General features: G+C 41.0%; 1 protein-coding gene across 2 annotated transcripts in view; it reads right to left on the bottom strand.

Annotated features, from left to right (window-relative positions):
• LOC140356393 (semaphorin-6B-like) overlaps positions 1–15,009 on the bottom strand; it is a 28,668-nt gene that overhangs the window by 6,037 nt on the left and 7,622 nt on the right. For both annotated transcript variants that reach the window (XM_072441289.1, XM_072441291.1), the window contains 11 exons: positions 11,936–12,057; positions 10,166–10,277; positions 9,215–9,275; positions 9,066–9,128; positions 7,444–7,542; positions 6,752–6,842; positions 6,478–6,597; positions 5,943–6,031; positions 1,296–1,513; positions 760–891; positions 55–204 (listed from right to left, as the gene is read on the bottom strand). In XM_072441289.1, the coding sequence (XP_072297390.1) occupies positions 55–204; positions 760–891; positions 1,296–1,513; positions 5,943–6,031; positions 6,478–6,597; positions 6,752–6,842; positions 7,444–7,542; positions 9,066–9,128; positions 9,215–9,275; positions 10,166–10,277; positions 11,936–12,056 (1,256 nt within the window). In that variant the 5' untranslated portion in view covers position 12,057. The remainder of the gene's footprint in view (positions 1–54; positions 205–759; positions 892–1,295; positions 1,514–5,942; positions 6,032–6,477; positions 6,598–6,751; positions 6,843–7,443; positions 7,543–9,065; positions 9,129–9,214; positions 9,276–10,165; positions 10,278–11,935; positions 12,058–15,009) is intronic.

The raw sequence follows: 15,009 nt of genomic DNA, 5'->3' as shown, positions 1-15,009 counted from the left end.
ACACAGTTTAGCCCACATAACATCCTATTAAAATGCATTATTATTGTTTCCTACCTCCCCATTGTCTTGACCACCCACGGCCTGTGTCCTAATAGTGGGACAGTTTCATCCATGAGAGGGTGTGTCTTCACAAAGTTTAGCACCTCGTCCGGCAGTGTTGTGGAGGTACTGAATCTTGATCCCTGCACCGCACATCCTCCAGGTCTGGAAGTAAAAAAGCAGCCAAGTCAGTGCTGTATATTATAAAACATGCTCTTAAAACTGTATTGTAGTATCTGCTAACATTGTCAGGTGTGGAAAATGTACTGCAAAAAAGCATGAATTAAATGGCTTGGAAATAGGCTTATTATTTGTGTTTTGAGACTAGTTTAGATTTAGAGAGTTTTAGTTGGTTGGTTAGTTGGTCTCTTTGGACTGGATTCCAAAGTGTTTCAGGCTGATTTCAATTTATCTATTTCCTATTTCAATAAATGATCAGCCATATTCAAATACTCCACAGACCCAGGTACTTAAAAATGACTTGAACCAAGATTTTGAAATAAATATGAAACTACTTGAAGTTAGTCTAAAAATGTAGACCTAAATAAAGCTACAAATAGATGAAGATGAATTCAAACTTTTGCAGTGTGTGGTGTGAGTGACAGCAGAGGATTTTCAGTGAGATGAAACTCTGTAAACTTAGTCAACTCTGTATGAGACAGACACTCCATAGACAAGTGTTCTTCCAAAGCCGCTTACACACTCTTTGCATCTGAATACCTGGGTTTAGGCACGGCCTCGTCTGGTACAGGGGTCCAAATTGACTCGGGGGATTTCTGCTCCTTAAAGCGTCCCTCAAAAACATGTGCCAGCTGCTGCATGTCGAACACACACACAGCTGAGCCAGGGATGCTACGGGCACAAAGACAGAAGAAATGTGAGAGGAATTCTACTTTTTCATCTTTTTACTACCAGAAGGGGAGTTACATTTATTACTTACACACACTTTCTTACTCATATTAAGAGACAAAAGCTTAATTCTACTTTTTAATTTTTGCACAACCAGAAGGGGAGTTACATTTATTACTTACATTTATTTAAGTCACTTTCTCACAACATTTTACTTTTAAAAGTAGGTTCACGTCACACTTTCTTACTAATATTAAGAGACAAAAGCTTAATAGTCCAGTCAAATTAGGACAAAATGAATCAGCAATATTAAAACCAGAAAAAAACACAAACACAACAAAAATAGTGCATCTTTTTGAAGTAATAGTCTCTTACGTGGTCTCCCGCTGTGTTTTAGCTCTCTGTACCTGTTCGGCGGGGTGGAGAAGAGGCCCAGGATGACGTCCCGGCCCTGCATGTGGATGATGCTGCTGGTCGCGTGCAGCAGGTTGAAGTAGAAGTGGGAGTCTCCGGGGACAGAGCAGTTGAGTCGTGCCTTGAGGAAAGTGGTCCACTGTTTCTCCAGGACGCGCTGCGAGCCGCCCAGGTCAGACTTGCACACACGGGCCACGCGAGACACCATCACCTGCAATCACATCAGAGCGAGAGGGACAAGACATCCCTTAAAAATGTAAAAAAAAAGAACTCTGATTTGTGTTATATAGGCTTTTCAAAATTCAAGACACACTTTCATCCTTTCAATTGTACTGCCAGGATCTTGTGATAAAAGGCCTAACGTTTTACCGACTAAAAGTATCATATGAGGAGGCCATATTACCAAGATAAGAGAAATACAAAAAAATCCTCCGACTGGCTGCCCTCTCTACTTTAAAGAGCCCATATCATGCACAATCGACTTTGCAGAGCTTTGAACCTCCTTACAGTGCTTTTGGTACGTCGTATTATGTGCCCAAAGTGTTTTTTTGATTGATCCCTGCAGTCTTTAGCTAGAGAATAGTCTGTATCCGTCCCTTCAGATGATCAGACGAGCGCGGCACGCTTCCCTGTTTAAGCCCATCCTCCAGGAAGCACTCTGTAACTCGGATATTGAAGCAATATTTTTCTGTCACGGTGGCAAAGGCGGTTAGCGCTCTTGCCTCCCAAGAAGGAGATCATGGGTTTGATTCCCGGACCAGACCAACATCACATGATCTCTCTGGGTGGAGTCTGCATGTTCTCCCCGTGTTACCGTGGGTTCTCTCCGGGTTCTCCGGCTTCCTCCCACCGTCCAAAGACATGCATGTGTTAGGTAAAAATTGGTAACTCTAAATTGGCCCTAGTGAATGAATGTGAGAGTGAACTGTCTGTAATGTCTATGTCTCTGTGTTGGCCCTGCGACAAGTTGGCCACTGTCCAGGGTGTACCCCGCCTAAGGCCCGAAGTCACTGGGATAGGCTCCAGTCACCCGCGACCCCGAAAGGGAACAAGCGGTAGAAAATGGATGGAAAAATGGATGGATATTCTATTCCTAGTTTTTGCGCCCTCTGAAAAACAGGAGAATCTACCGGCTTCAGCTGTGATCGACGTCATGTACTTGTGTTACTGTAAATCAATCTAAAATGCCTCCGGATGAACAATGAGAGATTGAATGCCTGTCACACTCAAAATCTGATAGGGTTCATACAGCTTTAGTTCAGTTTGGGGGATAGTACAATACATTCTGAGTGAAAGACATATTATGCTATTTTCTGGTACTTTGTGATAAACTATAACATCATTAAAAGATCATTATTTAACATTTTGTCAGCTGTAAACCTCAAAAATCTAAAACGGCTTAATAAAAGAAACACTGGTATCAAAAAATGCAGAACTGATTTTCTGAAATGAAGAACTGAACTGCTTCTTCACAGTTGGATTTCCCTCTAACAAGCAGTGGATTTTTAAAAAATGTGTATGTGTATGACCTGAATTCTATTTTTAATTGTATTTTTTTATCAAACATGAATTAGTATAGGGAGGTGGGTGGGGATAGGGATGGACATTTTCTGACCGTCAATTCTCAAATATAGGACAATACAGGCTCAAATATGCATAAAGTAATCGAAATACAACTTAATACAAGTTAATGAGGAGGGACCACTCTTACACCGTGGTTAAAACCTCATAAAGTTAGAGGGATTATTTCGTCGCTCTCACACCGAAGAATCCCTAAAAGCATGGAAAAGTTGCCTGCTGTCCTATAAGCAGGCTCTGCGTAAGGCCCAAACCAGATATTATTCAAATCTAATAGAAGTCAACAAAAGTAACACTAAAGTCACAGTGCAGTAGAGCCCTCAATCCCAGCTACACTTAGCTCTGATGATTTCCTCCTATTTTTTAATAATAAAATAAAAACAATCAGAGATAAATTAGATGAAATTACCCCCGCTATTAGCCCTGAACTAGCCCAAGCTGTAAATCTAACGTCCCATATAAATCCACCTGTAAACCTAGAAAGGTTCACAGCTGTTGATCAAGCAGAGATAACTTCAGCCATTATGTCCTCTAAAAGCTCAACTTGTGTCCTAGACCCCATTCCAAGCCCCCTAATTATAGACCCTATTCTTAATATAATAAATACTTCACTCGAAAGTGGCTATGTTCCACAGTCCTTCAAACATGCAGTCATTAAACCTCTTCTGAAAAAGCCTAATCTAGATCCCGACCTATTGGTAAACTACAGACCTATTTCAAATCTTCCCTTCGTCTCTAAAATCCTTGAAAAAGTTGTAGTAAAACAGCTTTGTCGCCACCTGCAGGACAATAACTTATTTGAAGTTTTCCAGTCAGGGTTCAGAGCCCACCACAGCACTGAAACTGCACTAGTTAAAGTCACAAATGATTTGTTATTAGCCGCTGACGATGGACTGGTCTCAATCCTGGTTCTGTTGGACCTCAGCGCAGCGTTTGACACCATCGACCACAACATTCTACTGCAGAGGTTAGAATGTGATGTAGGTGTTGGAGGAACAGCCCTCAGCTGGTTTAAATCCTATCTATCTGATAGGTTCCAATTTGTTAATGTAAACCAGAGCTCCTCACCAAGCTCTAAAGTAATTCACGGTGTGCCACAGGGTTCGGTACTCGGTCCAATTCTGTTTACTCTTTATATGCTGCCATTAGGCAACATTATCAGAAAGCATGACATTAACTTCCACTGCTATGCAGACGACACTCAGCTGTATTTATCAATGAAACCTGATCAGAGCGATCAAGTAGACAGACTTAGTACTTGTGTGAAGGAGATAAAAACCTGGATGACACTAAACTACCTGCTTCTTAACCCTGAAAAAACCGAGGTCATTGTGCTTGGCCCTAAGCATCTACGAGACGCTCTATCTGAGCAGATAGTCACACTGGACAATGTCAGTGTAGCCTCCAGTTCTACTGTAAGAAACCTTGGAGTCTTATTTGACCAGGAGCTCTCATTTAAAGCTCATATAAATCAAGCTTGTAAAACAGCCTATTTCCATTTGCGCAACATCGCCAAAATCAGAAGAATCCTGCCTAAAAGTGATGCCGAAAAACTTATCCATGCATTTGTAACGACTAGATTAGACTACTGTAACTCCCTGCTTGCAGCGTGTCCTAAAAGCTCCATAAAAAGCTTTCAACTGGTTCAAAATGCAGCAGCAAGATTACTAACAGGAACAAAAAGAAGAGAGCACATTACGCCAGTGCTGAAGTCTCTTCACTGGCTCCCCGTCGAGTCCAGAATCAAATTCAAAATTCTACTCTTGACCTACAAAGCCATAAATGACATGGCCCCATCCTACCTCAAAGATGCTATAGAACCATATCATCCAAACAGAGCTCTTCGCTCTCAGAATGCCGGCCTTCTGGTGGTGCCAAGAGTCTCTAAAAGTACTGTAGGAGGTAGAGCGTTTAGCTACCAAGCCCCTGTGTTATGGAATCAGCTCCCGACCCATGTTAAATATGCTGACACAGTCTCTTCATTTAAGTCCAGGCTTAAAACGTTCCTCTTTGAAATCGCTTATGGTCAGAGTAGTTAGGAACAGAAAGATAAACCCACAGCTTCAGCTACGCTGCCCTAGGAGTAACTGTGCTGGGGGAAGTATGACAGCTTGAGCACTATCCTCTTCTTCTGACTACTTATGCTATCAAACAATATTTATTTTTTAATTCCACTTGCAAACTGTTCACCGCCTTCTTTTTCTTTCTCTCACTCCTGAGGACCTGTGGACCCAGATGCCCCTCCCCTGGTGAAGTGGTCCTTGCCCTGTGTGGACGGTCCCTCATCTGCCTGAAGAGTGGGTCCAGATCGCCTCTGACGGTCCCTCATCTGCCTGAAGAGTGGGTCCAGCTCGCCTCCGACGGTGCCTCATCTACCTGAAGAGTGGGTCCAGCTCGCCTCCCACGGTCCCTCATCTGCCTGAGGAGTGGGTCCAGTTCGCCTCCGACGGTCCCTCATCTGCCTGAAGAGTGGGTCCTGCTCGACTCCGACGGTCCCTCATCTGCCTGAAGAGTGGGTCCAGCTCGCCTCAGACGGTCCCTCTTCTGCCTGAAGAGTGGGTCCAGCTCCAGTCTCCTCGTGTCCGTCTGTCCGTCTGTGAGAGTCGGATCTCTCCTTCACTGGAACTCCTCCAGGTTTCTACGCTTTTTTCCCAAAGAGGTTTTTTTTGTAGTTTTTCCTGGCCGAGAAGGAGAGTCTAAGGACAGAGGACCCTGGGACATCGTCCCTCGCCATCACAGACATTGTCTGACTCCATCGCCACCACAGACATTGTTGATTCATTTCTCCCTGTGGCCCTCAGAGGCAACTGTTGTTGTGATTTTGGGCCTTACAAAAATAAATTGATTTGATTTGATTTGATTTGATAAAAGTGAAACTGATTTGGCATAATATGTGCCATTTAAAGACTGTACGGAAAACGTTTCAGCTCGATGTTTGGCTCAAGGAAAATATTTACTTTAACATCATCTTACATTTGATATTTGATCATTCAAATATCTGCTAAAGCTTGAATGACTATTAAAATTGAACAATGACTATGATTGATTTGTTGAATACTCACCTTTTCGAGATGATGAAACTCCATGGCCATCTCTCTGAAGAAGAAGTAAATATGTGGCCCATACTCCATGGCACTCACAAAGTACGGCTCTGCAAAACAAAATGATTATTATTATTAGAAAATTCCCACACTTGTATTTATGCATTTCACTGTGGAGGAGCGCGCTGGGAGCAAAGTGCAAAAACAGCCATAGTAATAACATTCACATCAACAAGGACCGCTGGCGTCCACTGGGTCTCATTAAATATACATGTGCTGTTTAATTTATCATAATGGACAAGAAGATACACATTACGTATCATTTATTCATCCTGATGTTCTTGACTTGACCTGTGTGGTTTGTTTTTCAGCGGTGAACGATGGGCTTGACTGAGAGGAGTCAGACTAACCTCAATACATCACATCTGTCCAAGAGTGCTCCACTTAGAGATTCATCTACCAATCAAATCCTATCTTCTCTTATAGCTTTATTCGTAAGCGTTGAACCTTATCAGGAGCTGTTGCGACAAGAAAAAGCGGTCTAATTTTGAAGTACCTCGAAACCATTTGGAGTCGTGTTTGACGGTGCGCAGGGCGGGGCTGTCGCCGAGGCTGCGATAGATCACAGCATCAATGGCTAAAAAGTCTGTCACGGTGCCGGTGAAGAGACTTCCATCTGAGGCGGAAAAAGCACACACGTTTGAACATGCGGACAGGGAAGATTAAGAAGAAGGGATGGCGAGATAGCACAAGGTCGGGAAGATTAAAACCAAATAAGTGCAGCACTGCCATAAATCAGTGGTAAAGGTAAACACAAGGGCAGCCTGTACCTGCGAACAGAGCCACGTTGGCGTGTCTCGGATCATACGGGCAGCGTGCCATGCCACTCACAGACTCGCCCATCATCTCCAAAGAGTCTCTCTGCAACGAGGAGAAATGGAAAATAAGAATCTCGCATGGTCTTTTTTTCAACATAAAAGTAACAGAAAATATAATAAAGTATAAAGGTTTTGTGGCTCAATAAGCATTTACTGTGCCACTGACCTAGAAGACACTATATTTTTTTAACAATACTTTTAGTTTGTCTGTATGTGCACAAATTAGGAACGTCAAGATTATCGCTGAATAGATCATTTTGATTTTTCAAGGCAACATATCATTTAGAGAGCAAAGATTTTATGTTAAAATAATTGTGAGGCCAAATTTACATTTAAAAAAAGTTTCTATTTGGTTGTTTATGTCATATTAACTAATTATCACTCCAAAGGTTTGATTTCATGAAGTTCGTTACATATGAGATGAGGCATTATGTGAACAAAAGAAAATTAAGGATATCAGAAATTATTTTTAGTGTCTATTTTGTTATTGTTATGTCATATTTCCTCTCACAATAATCAAAACTGTAACATTTTGACGTCCCTATTTTAAATAAACACAACAATAACTTGTGTGTTTACAATAAACCATACACTTATTGACATTTCACTTAAATGAGCTGCATAAAACAGATCGATGTACTTACAGTGTAATTTGCACACAGAGGATTGAAGGCATTTGTTCCACACACAAACAGGCCGTCTGGCTGGCTGAGCAGCACCTTGATGAAATTGCGACACTCGCCCTTCAGGAATGATAAAGACCACAAATGAGGGATTAAATACAAGCAGATAATTATTAGTTGCACCTAAAAAGGAATGTTGTTGAGCTTCAAACTACCAGTTGGCAACGCGGGGACCACCAGGCAGAGAAATATGGTTTTAACACCACAATCCTCAGAGGAAATGGCATTATCAAGCACGCTCCCCATCAAGGAACAACAGGAAACACACTTTAAATCTGGCTTCAAAGTGCAGGGTGAAGATTGAGGTGAATTTTAAAGCTGCTTCCTGGGAATGTAAAAGTTGATGAGAGCGGTTGCCACGGTAATCCCTCTGTGGCTATATTTCAGCACAGTCTGATCATAGCGCTGCTGTCAGACAAGATGCTCAAACCTGGAGATACGCCTCTGTGTTATAGATAAGATTCCCCCGAAGAATCATGGCAAATATTAAATCTCTCTTTAAATGTTTGCAAATACACCTGACAAAGCTCCATTTTCCCCAGACTATTTTTCATCCGAACGAGGAGTGCTTTGCATAATTTTGATTTGCAGATCATTTGATTGTTTGACAAATGGTGGCAGAACAGTGCTCTTTTGTGTTGCAGAATAATTCATGCTAAATTATGCCCGTGTTCGTTCATACCACACGGCCTAATAAGGCATTAGCATTAAATGTGGTTTAAATCCCACCCAAGGAGAAAAAAAAAACATTTTACTTTCAAAAGATTGACATTTACTCTTGATACAATGCATGAAACGATAATTGTCATTTTTAAAGCTGTCATTTTGCGTCACTAATGCAGCACAACAGCATCCATAATAACATCTTACATTTACAGGGACATAACTGGCTGTAGCAGTTGCTTCTGACTTTTCGCTCTCCTGCCATTGCTCCTGCCTCAAGCCAAACTCCCACTCGTTTTATCCTTTTTTTTTCAAATGTTATTTTTCCCTTCAATCATTTGATGTTATCTGTTCTTTTAAAGCCTCAGCTCTCCTGGTGTCCTCAGCCTTTTGGCTCCATCCACCTACACACATGTCCCCGCATTTAGTGCCTCTCCTCAAGTGATTTCAATTACTGTTTGCTCCCCAGAGCTGTGTCAGTCTTTCGGCTCAGTTTGCTCTCCAACGTTTTCTCATTGCTTCGTTTTCGCGTTCCAGTTTTTGTCTCGATTGGATTCGGCCGTTGGCACTGTGGCATTTATTCAACCAACCTTGTTATATACGGTATTTATAAATCGGTCAGTCTTACCAGAATTGAATGGTAAATGGTTTCTGTCCACTTCAGCTGTGGTCTAAAACATGGTGACTGGAATAGATGTGGAGATGATTTCAGGCTCCACACATTTCTGTGAGTGGCTGTGATTAGATAGGTTGATTTTGCACCAACAAAATCAAATTTGTGTAAATAGCGTGTGAAGGTGTGCCCACAGGAAATAAGTTTTCTCCGACAGCTGTGGTGTCCGTCCAAGCGTGTGATAGCATGGATATTGTAGCTGGTGCATAAGAGTGACTTTCAAAGTGCTGTGTTTATTGTAATATACCTCGTGTTTGCCCTTCATTCGGCACACTCGGATGTCGTTTTTATAGGATTCCCACGTCCGCTTCTAACAAAAGGAGAAAGAAAATCTCTATATTATAATTTTGATAGTCCATTTTGATTCCCTTCATTGGACATGAAAATGAGTTTTACCTTGCTGTAGAACATTTCTTCCCCAGCCATGTTATCCAGCTCCACTCTGTACAAATCATCTCTGCCCAACACATGCAAGACAAGAGGGGGTAATCAAATTTGTCACAAGAACAAGAAGACGACACCGGCACGAAAGAGACAACAAGAGACAACTCAGACAGTAAATATGGGTTTTGAATATTGGAAGATTACACAAACAAGTTAACAAAATATAGAATAGGTATATTATGAGGTAGTGCTTTTTCACTTGCACTTTAAAATCTACCTCTTTATACTACGGCTGCATAAATTACTACAACTAGAATTACCTTTTGTTAATACCTCCAATAATACTACTAAAAGTACCATACTACAGTACTAAGGCCTTAAATACAAAGCCAGTACTTTCAATACTTAAAATAGAAATTTAAAACATATTTAAAATAAAGAAAAAATGTGGCTTTAAAATATAAACATATAGATGTTTATCTCTCTCTCTCTCTCTCTCTCTCTCTCTCTCTCTCTCTCTCTCTCTCTCTCTCTCTCTCTCTCTCTCTCTCTCTCGCAACACAATAGCTTCAGAAAGTGGTGCCATTATACAACTCCAGGTGTGATTGTTGTCGGTTGAAAGGACTTTAAGACATTATTATTGCAGGTTTGTGAAGCCAATCGCTAACAAATAATGATAACGTTCAATAGTTGTGGATTTCTAGTTTTGACCGTTCTTTCAAAAACAGTAAATCTCTCATGAACTTGAGATGTACATTAAAAAAAACTAACAAAAAACCAACAACTATGTCTTGGTGGCGAGTGTGAACAAACAGCTTGACATTTAGCAACAGCAATTGGGACCATCATTCTGACAACCATCGTCCACAGAATGACAGCAGATGGAAGCCGGGACATAAAAAAGGAATATTAATGCGAAGACGTCAGTAACACACACAGTTGGAGGTGGTTGCTGTTGGTTACCTGGCTCCTATGTAGAGTGTGCGGTTAACTTGGAGGACGGTTTGGATGTGCAGCTCCTGCCTCTGAGCCGAACGGTGAGCCCTGCCCAGAAACACGGGGTACCGCCTCACCACTGATGGATCAAAACAAGCAGGGAAAAAGAATTAGACACGACAAGGGGGCGGACATGTTTAAGTGTGTCAGCTGAGGATAGAGAAGGGCAACTTCTGTTTAAATGTCCCTGTATACTTTACAAGGTAGCTTTGTAATCTCTGTTTCAATGCGGAAAATCTAAAACAATGTACGCTTCAAGGTGGTCAGTCTTAAAGGGGTGCTGCTGAGATTTGTAAGGGTGTTTTTATTTGATTGAATTGTGCACTGAGTCATGATGTTTGGTCCTTAATCTGGGAACATGTTTCCATCTTGGGCTGTCAAGGACAACAGTGTCTTATCTAAAATTATGTTGCATGTCTAGGGAGGTCATGACATCATATTTTAGAGTCAGAAATATTCACATCACGATTTTACAATTAGTCACGCTTACTGACCCCATGGCCAACTGTGAAATCTTTCTTTCATTCCTATTGTCTAGATAACCATTCCTCAAGTATGTGACGATCTTTCTGAAATCAAACTCAAACATTAAGTTACTGGTAATTTGACAAAAAACAGCCAGATAAGAAAACGAACAAAAGCGTTTACACTTATTAAGTTTACTTTTTTGGAGTATAAATGGAACTGAAAGTAATAATAATAATTTTGCTTTTAAAATCGTCACAGTTCTTAATGTGTATATTGTTACCTGAATAATCACGATTGTCGATTAACTGAATATTCTTGACATCTCTAATCATATCACATTTGTTATAGAATAGTGCCACTATGTAAAACTGTAGTGGAGTTAGTGCTGACTTTTAACTTCCAGAGTGTATCAGATTTAACGATTATTCACAATTACTGAGACGGTGACCAAACAACAGTGAAATCTTTAATCTTCTTTCATTCCCATACTCCTTGAATTTATGACTAGATTCAATTAAACTTTCTGAATGACAACATTAAGATAATGTGACAGATAGAATGTAAATGTTTGCATTTAGATGATTTTTTTGGACATAGATTGAATTAAAAAGACTTAATGTTGATTCTAAAATTGTCATAATTAACATTTGTATTTATTTATTCTATTGTGACCTGAATTATCACAATTATCGATTTAACCAAATAATCTTGGCATCCCTGCTTTACAATGCAAGTGTCCTTCATTGATTTGCGACTTCAACATCTCATGGTATTTCAATAGTTTTACATAAACAGGAAATGAGTGGAAGTGTCACATTGTTGACTGTGAAGAAGTTTGTGATGATGGAGGACACTGGTCTCCACAGGGAGTCCTTGTCACCAGGAGACAGATTGTGAAACGGTCTTGTTGTCCTTGACTGCAGGGGAGTCATGGAGGAGCGCAGCGATCCATCTCCACCTGCCTGTCTCCTCCCCTTCCCATCTCCACCCTCAGCCCTCTCGTTTGTCATCCGCACCGCCTCATCCCCTTTAATTGTCTCTGCCTCTCCCTCGCAGACAGCCAGAGTCAGAATTTGCACTTTCTCATTTCCTTATTCAAAAATCTAGCTCACGCTGAAGACTCCGATCAGATGTTATTTTAGTATTCCAGCTCGGAACCCATCTCCTGCACCCGCGCTCCGACCTCTGACCCCCGATTTCCACTTCTAGCACAGATCCATTTATCAACAGCGCACGCACACACTCTCAAAGAGGGAAGGACACACATACCCTCCACAGGGACGTAGCTGAGCGGATTGGGCTCCTCTGGGAATGAGCCGTCAGCCATTTGAAGTAGCAGAAGAAGAAACGTGAGGGGAGGAGCTACGGTCGCCATGGCAGCAGGACACATTCTGTGATCAAAAGGAGAAAGTCAAAATTCACTGTGGTGTGCCATATTTGAATATGCATTTGAATATGATAGCGTGTACAGTTGGTGTTGAGTATTTGACAGGTTTCTTTATGTGGACGTGACAGGGTCAGCAGAGCAGCAGGGTGGCTATCGGTGCCTAATATTCTCTACACACTGCTGAAAAGGTGATGCATTGTTCAAAATGTCACTCCATTGTTAAACTGTGTGAACTAAAAGGCTCCCAAAACCACACACAGAGAGACTGGGCATTCAGCAGGTTACAAAGACAATTTGGTGTTTTCTCCACAACAAGTCAAGCATATGGTGGTTGTATTATGGGCAGTTAGATTTTAAAAGCAGGAGGTTTTCCCTTAAGATGGGACAGAGAGGGAAGCGAAAGGGCATAAACTTAGCACAGATGGACAATGTTATTGTTGTGGTCAATGGTTAACAAAGCTTTCAATCAAGCGTGCTCAAAGTAGAGCTCAGAGTGCCATTAGGATTTTACACTGCGTCCAAAATGTGCTGTTTATGGACCGAGCCCGAGTGGCAGAATTGTCATAGCGCACAGTTTTTTATATGCAATTTCTTTCTCCACCTCTCTCTCCTATATCTTTGGCAGCATTTTGGGAGTAGAGGAACTTTACTGGACAATAAAATGTCCTGGAACGTTTTTTGTGGTTGAACTATAAAAATATGATTTGCATCTTTAGCCATAACACATCAACACATATGGTTACTCAAATGTTTCAACTACATCTTAAGCATTTGATACAATACCCCATCTCTGTACAACTGTGTTATTACCAGCCTAAGAACAATCGACAATCAAAACACATGTTCAAATTTAAAAGCTCTCCTCCAACATCCTGTGTGAAAGCTGTGCGGATTGCTTGTCTTTGATGTGAGGATGAGCAACAACAACAGCAACAAAAAAAGTTATAAAAGAGAGAAGATGAGAGGAACCAAAAGGGCAGAGTAGTCTGTTCTTTCTCTCTCTACAAACTCCTGGCTAATATGGTCTTCAATGGGGAATAAATGAAAAGAAAGGTTACAAATTGTCCAAACAGTGCGAGTGGTGTGAATGCTGTGGCTGTTATCCTCAAAACCACGTTCCCTTTTCTCCAACCCCCTCCCGCTCCCTTTCATCCGCCTTCCCCCATTAAACCACCACTACCTTTATTCACTCCACTTCCTTTTCACTTGTCATTTCACAGTATGATAAATCTAAATGTATTGGACATTGCGGTAGTTGCTAAGGTGATTATAACAGCTATTTTTGTACACAGCAAGCAGCGATGCATTGTGCGTATTCGCCTGCGCGGCCCACCACTTCAGATCGTAGCCTACATAAGTTGAAGTGGCGCTCTGTTTAAAGACATCAGAGGCGTCGGGCTATACTCAGGGGATGCTTCAAATGAAACGCTTGCCTACAGATTGCAGGTTTGACACATCTAAGCAGCTTTCCTCATCAAATGGAGGAGGAGGAGGCGGGAAAAGGCAGGAGGGGGTTGCCTTGTTTCATCCGAGTGCCTAATGATTATTCTTCAGACTGGATGTATAGGCTACTGAGACTTGAGTATTATGGGCGGCGCATAGAGAGAGGTGTCTTACAGCTAAATGCAAAAACACTACTATTTAATTTGCAGAACTTTGCTCTGATGGTCAGATCGTCATTTTGTGCAACTTTGAAATTGTAAAAATCTACAAAACAAATGATTGGAAATTGGGTGTGGGAACAGAATCATCAAAATAGCTGGTTATTTGTCCGAAATGCATCTTTTCTGTCATGTGATGCATTTGTCGCGGCCACTGGGTCTCCCGTTCGCACTAAACAACACTATTAGCATACCAGGAAATTGCATTATTTAATCAGAAACTAATTTAGCAAAATATATAACGCAATTCATGTATTGACACCTAATAAGTTACAATTATTATTATTAATATTATTTTCAATACATCACATTCTTCACATTCACAGTCTTTAGTGTCTAGATTGACATAACTAGCTGTCTATATTATTAGTATAGTATTAAGTATTTTTCACCCATTTTTTCCTAATTCTTTCTCATACTATGGATCAAATTAAAAACAAAAAATCAATCCAACTGATCAAAGCCTGAATTTTTTAGTAACCTTCCCCTGTGCGCATGTCCAAACCCTGGGGCCGATCATTAAGCAACCTCCTCATTAGAGCGCATATTGATTAAGATTTTTGATTGAAAAGATAAACCATGAAATCTGGGCCAAGGCCGACTTTATGAGAAGTCCACTGCTGACCGATCCCATGACAAAGGCAGTATTTTTAAAGCCCTGAGCTATAAAGGGACTTTCAAGGCCTTTTCTATGTTAAAACTTCCGATATCAAAGGTTGTGCCATTTCCCACAAGAAACGACTGAGGATAAAAGATGGAGCTGAACAGATAGGAGCTCATCAAGCTTTAAAAATAGGCTGATGGTGTGTGAAAGCGGGCTACAAAATTAGGCAAATGGAGACAGGGATTCTGATTTGTGTTCGCTCGTAATGGTGTGATTGGATTAGATGGTGTGACATGGATATTATGGGATGTTACTGACAGACCTGTGCTGCAATCTGGACTCATCAAGTATCCATTAGCAAAGCATCTTCTAACATGCTCATCATTAACCAATCAGTGGGTCATCTAGAGGTGTAATCAGCTAATTTCACCTTCATTGTGTCCATATGTTGTATTACATGACCCGACTAACTCACGCTAGTAAAAATATATTCTGTTCTATGTTTAGGTGCCACAGAGAATTTTGTCCGTAATTTTTGCTCATAATTGCGAGTGCTGCCTGTATCACATCCAGGCTCTGTGCGCTAAGTGTCATTGTTCACCTTATGGATATTCAGGGGGAAATAAACGAATACCAATAGCCTGAAATTGGTTATAATAACATTAATCATCATTTATCATACTGTCTTTTC

Source organism: Eucyclogobius newberryi, unplaced genomic scaffold (genome assembly GCF_026437365.1).
Source record: "Eucyclogobius newberryi isolate DKJ021-1_F unplaced genomic scaffold, fEucNew1.0.hap1 SCAF_12, whole genome shotgun sequence".
Taxonomy (NCBI): Eukaryota; Metazoa; Chordata; class Actinopteri; order Gobiiformes; family Gobiidae; genus Eucyclogobius; species Eucyclogobius newberryi.
Note: the sequence above shows the minus strand (reverse complement) of the source record. Positions and strands in the feature narration are given on the sequence as shown.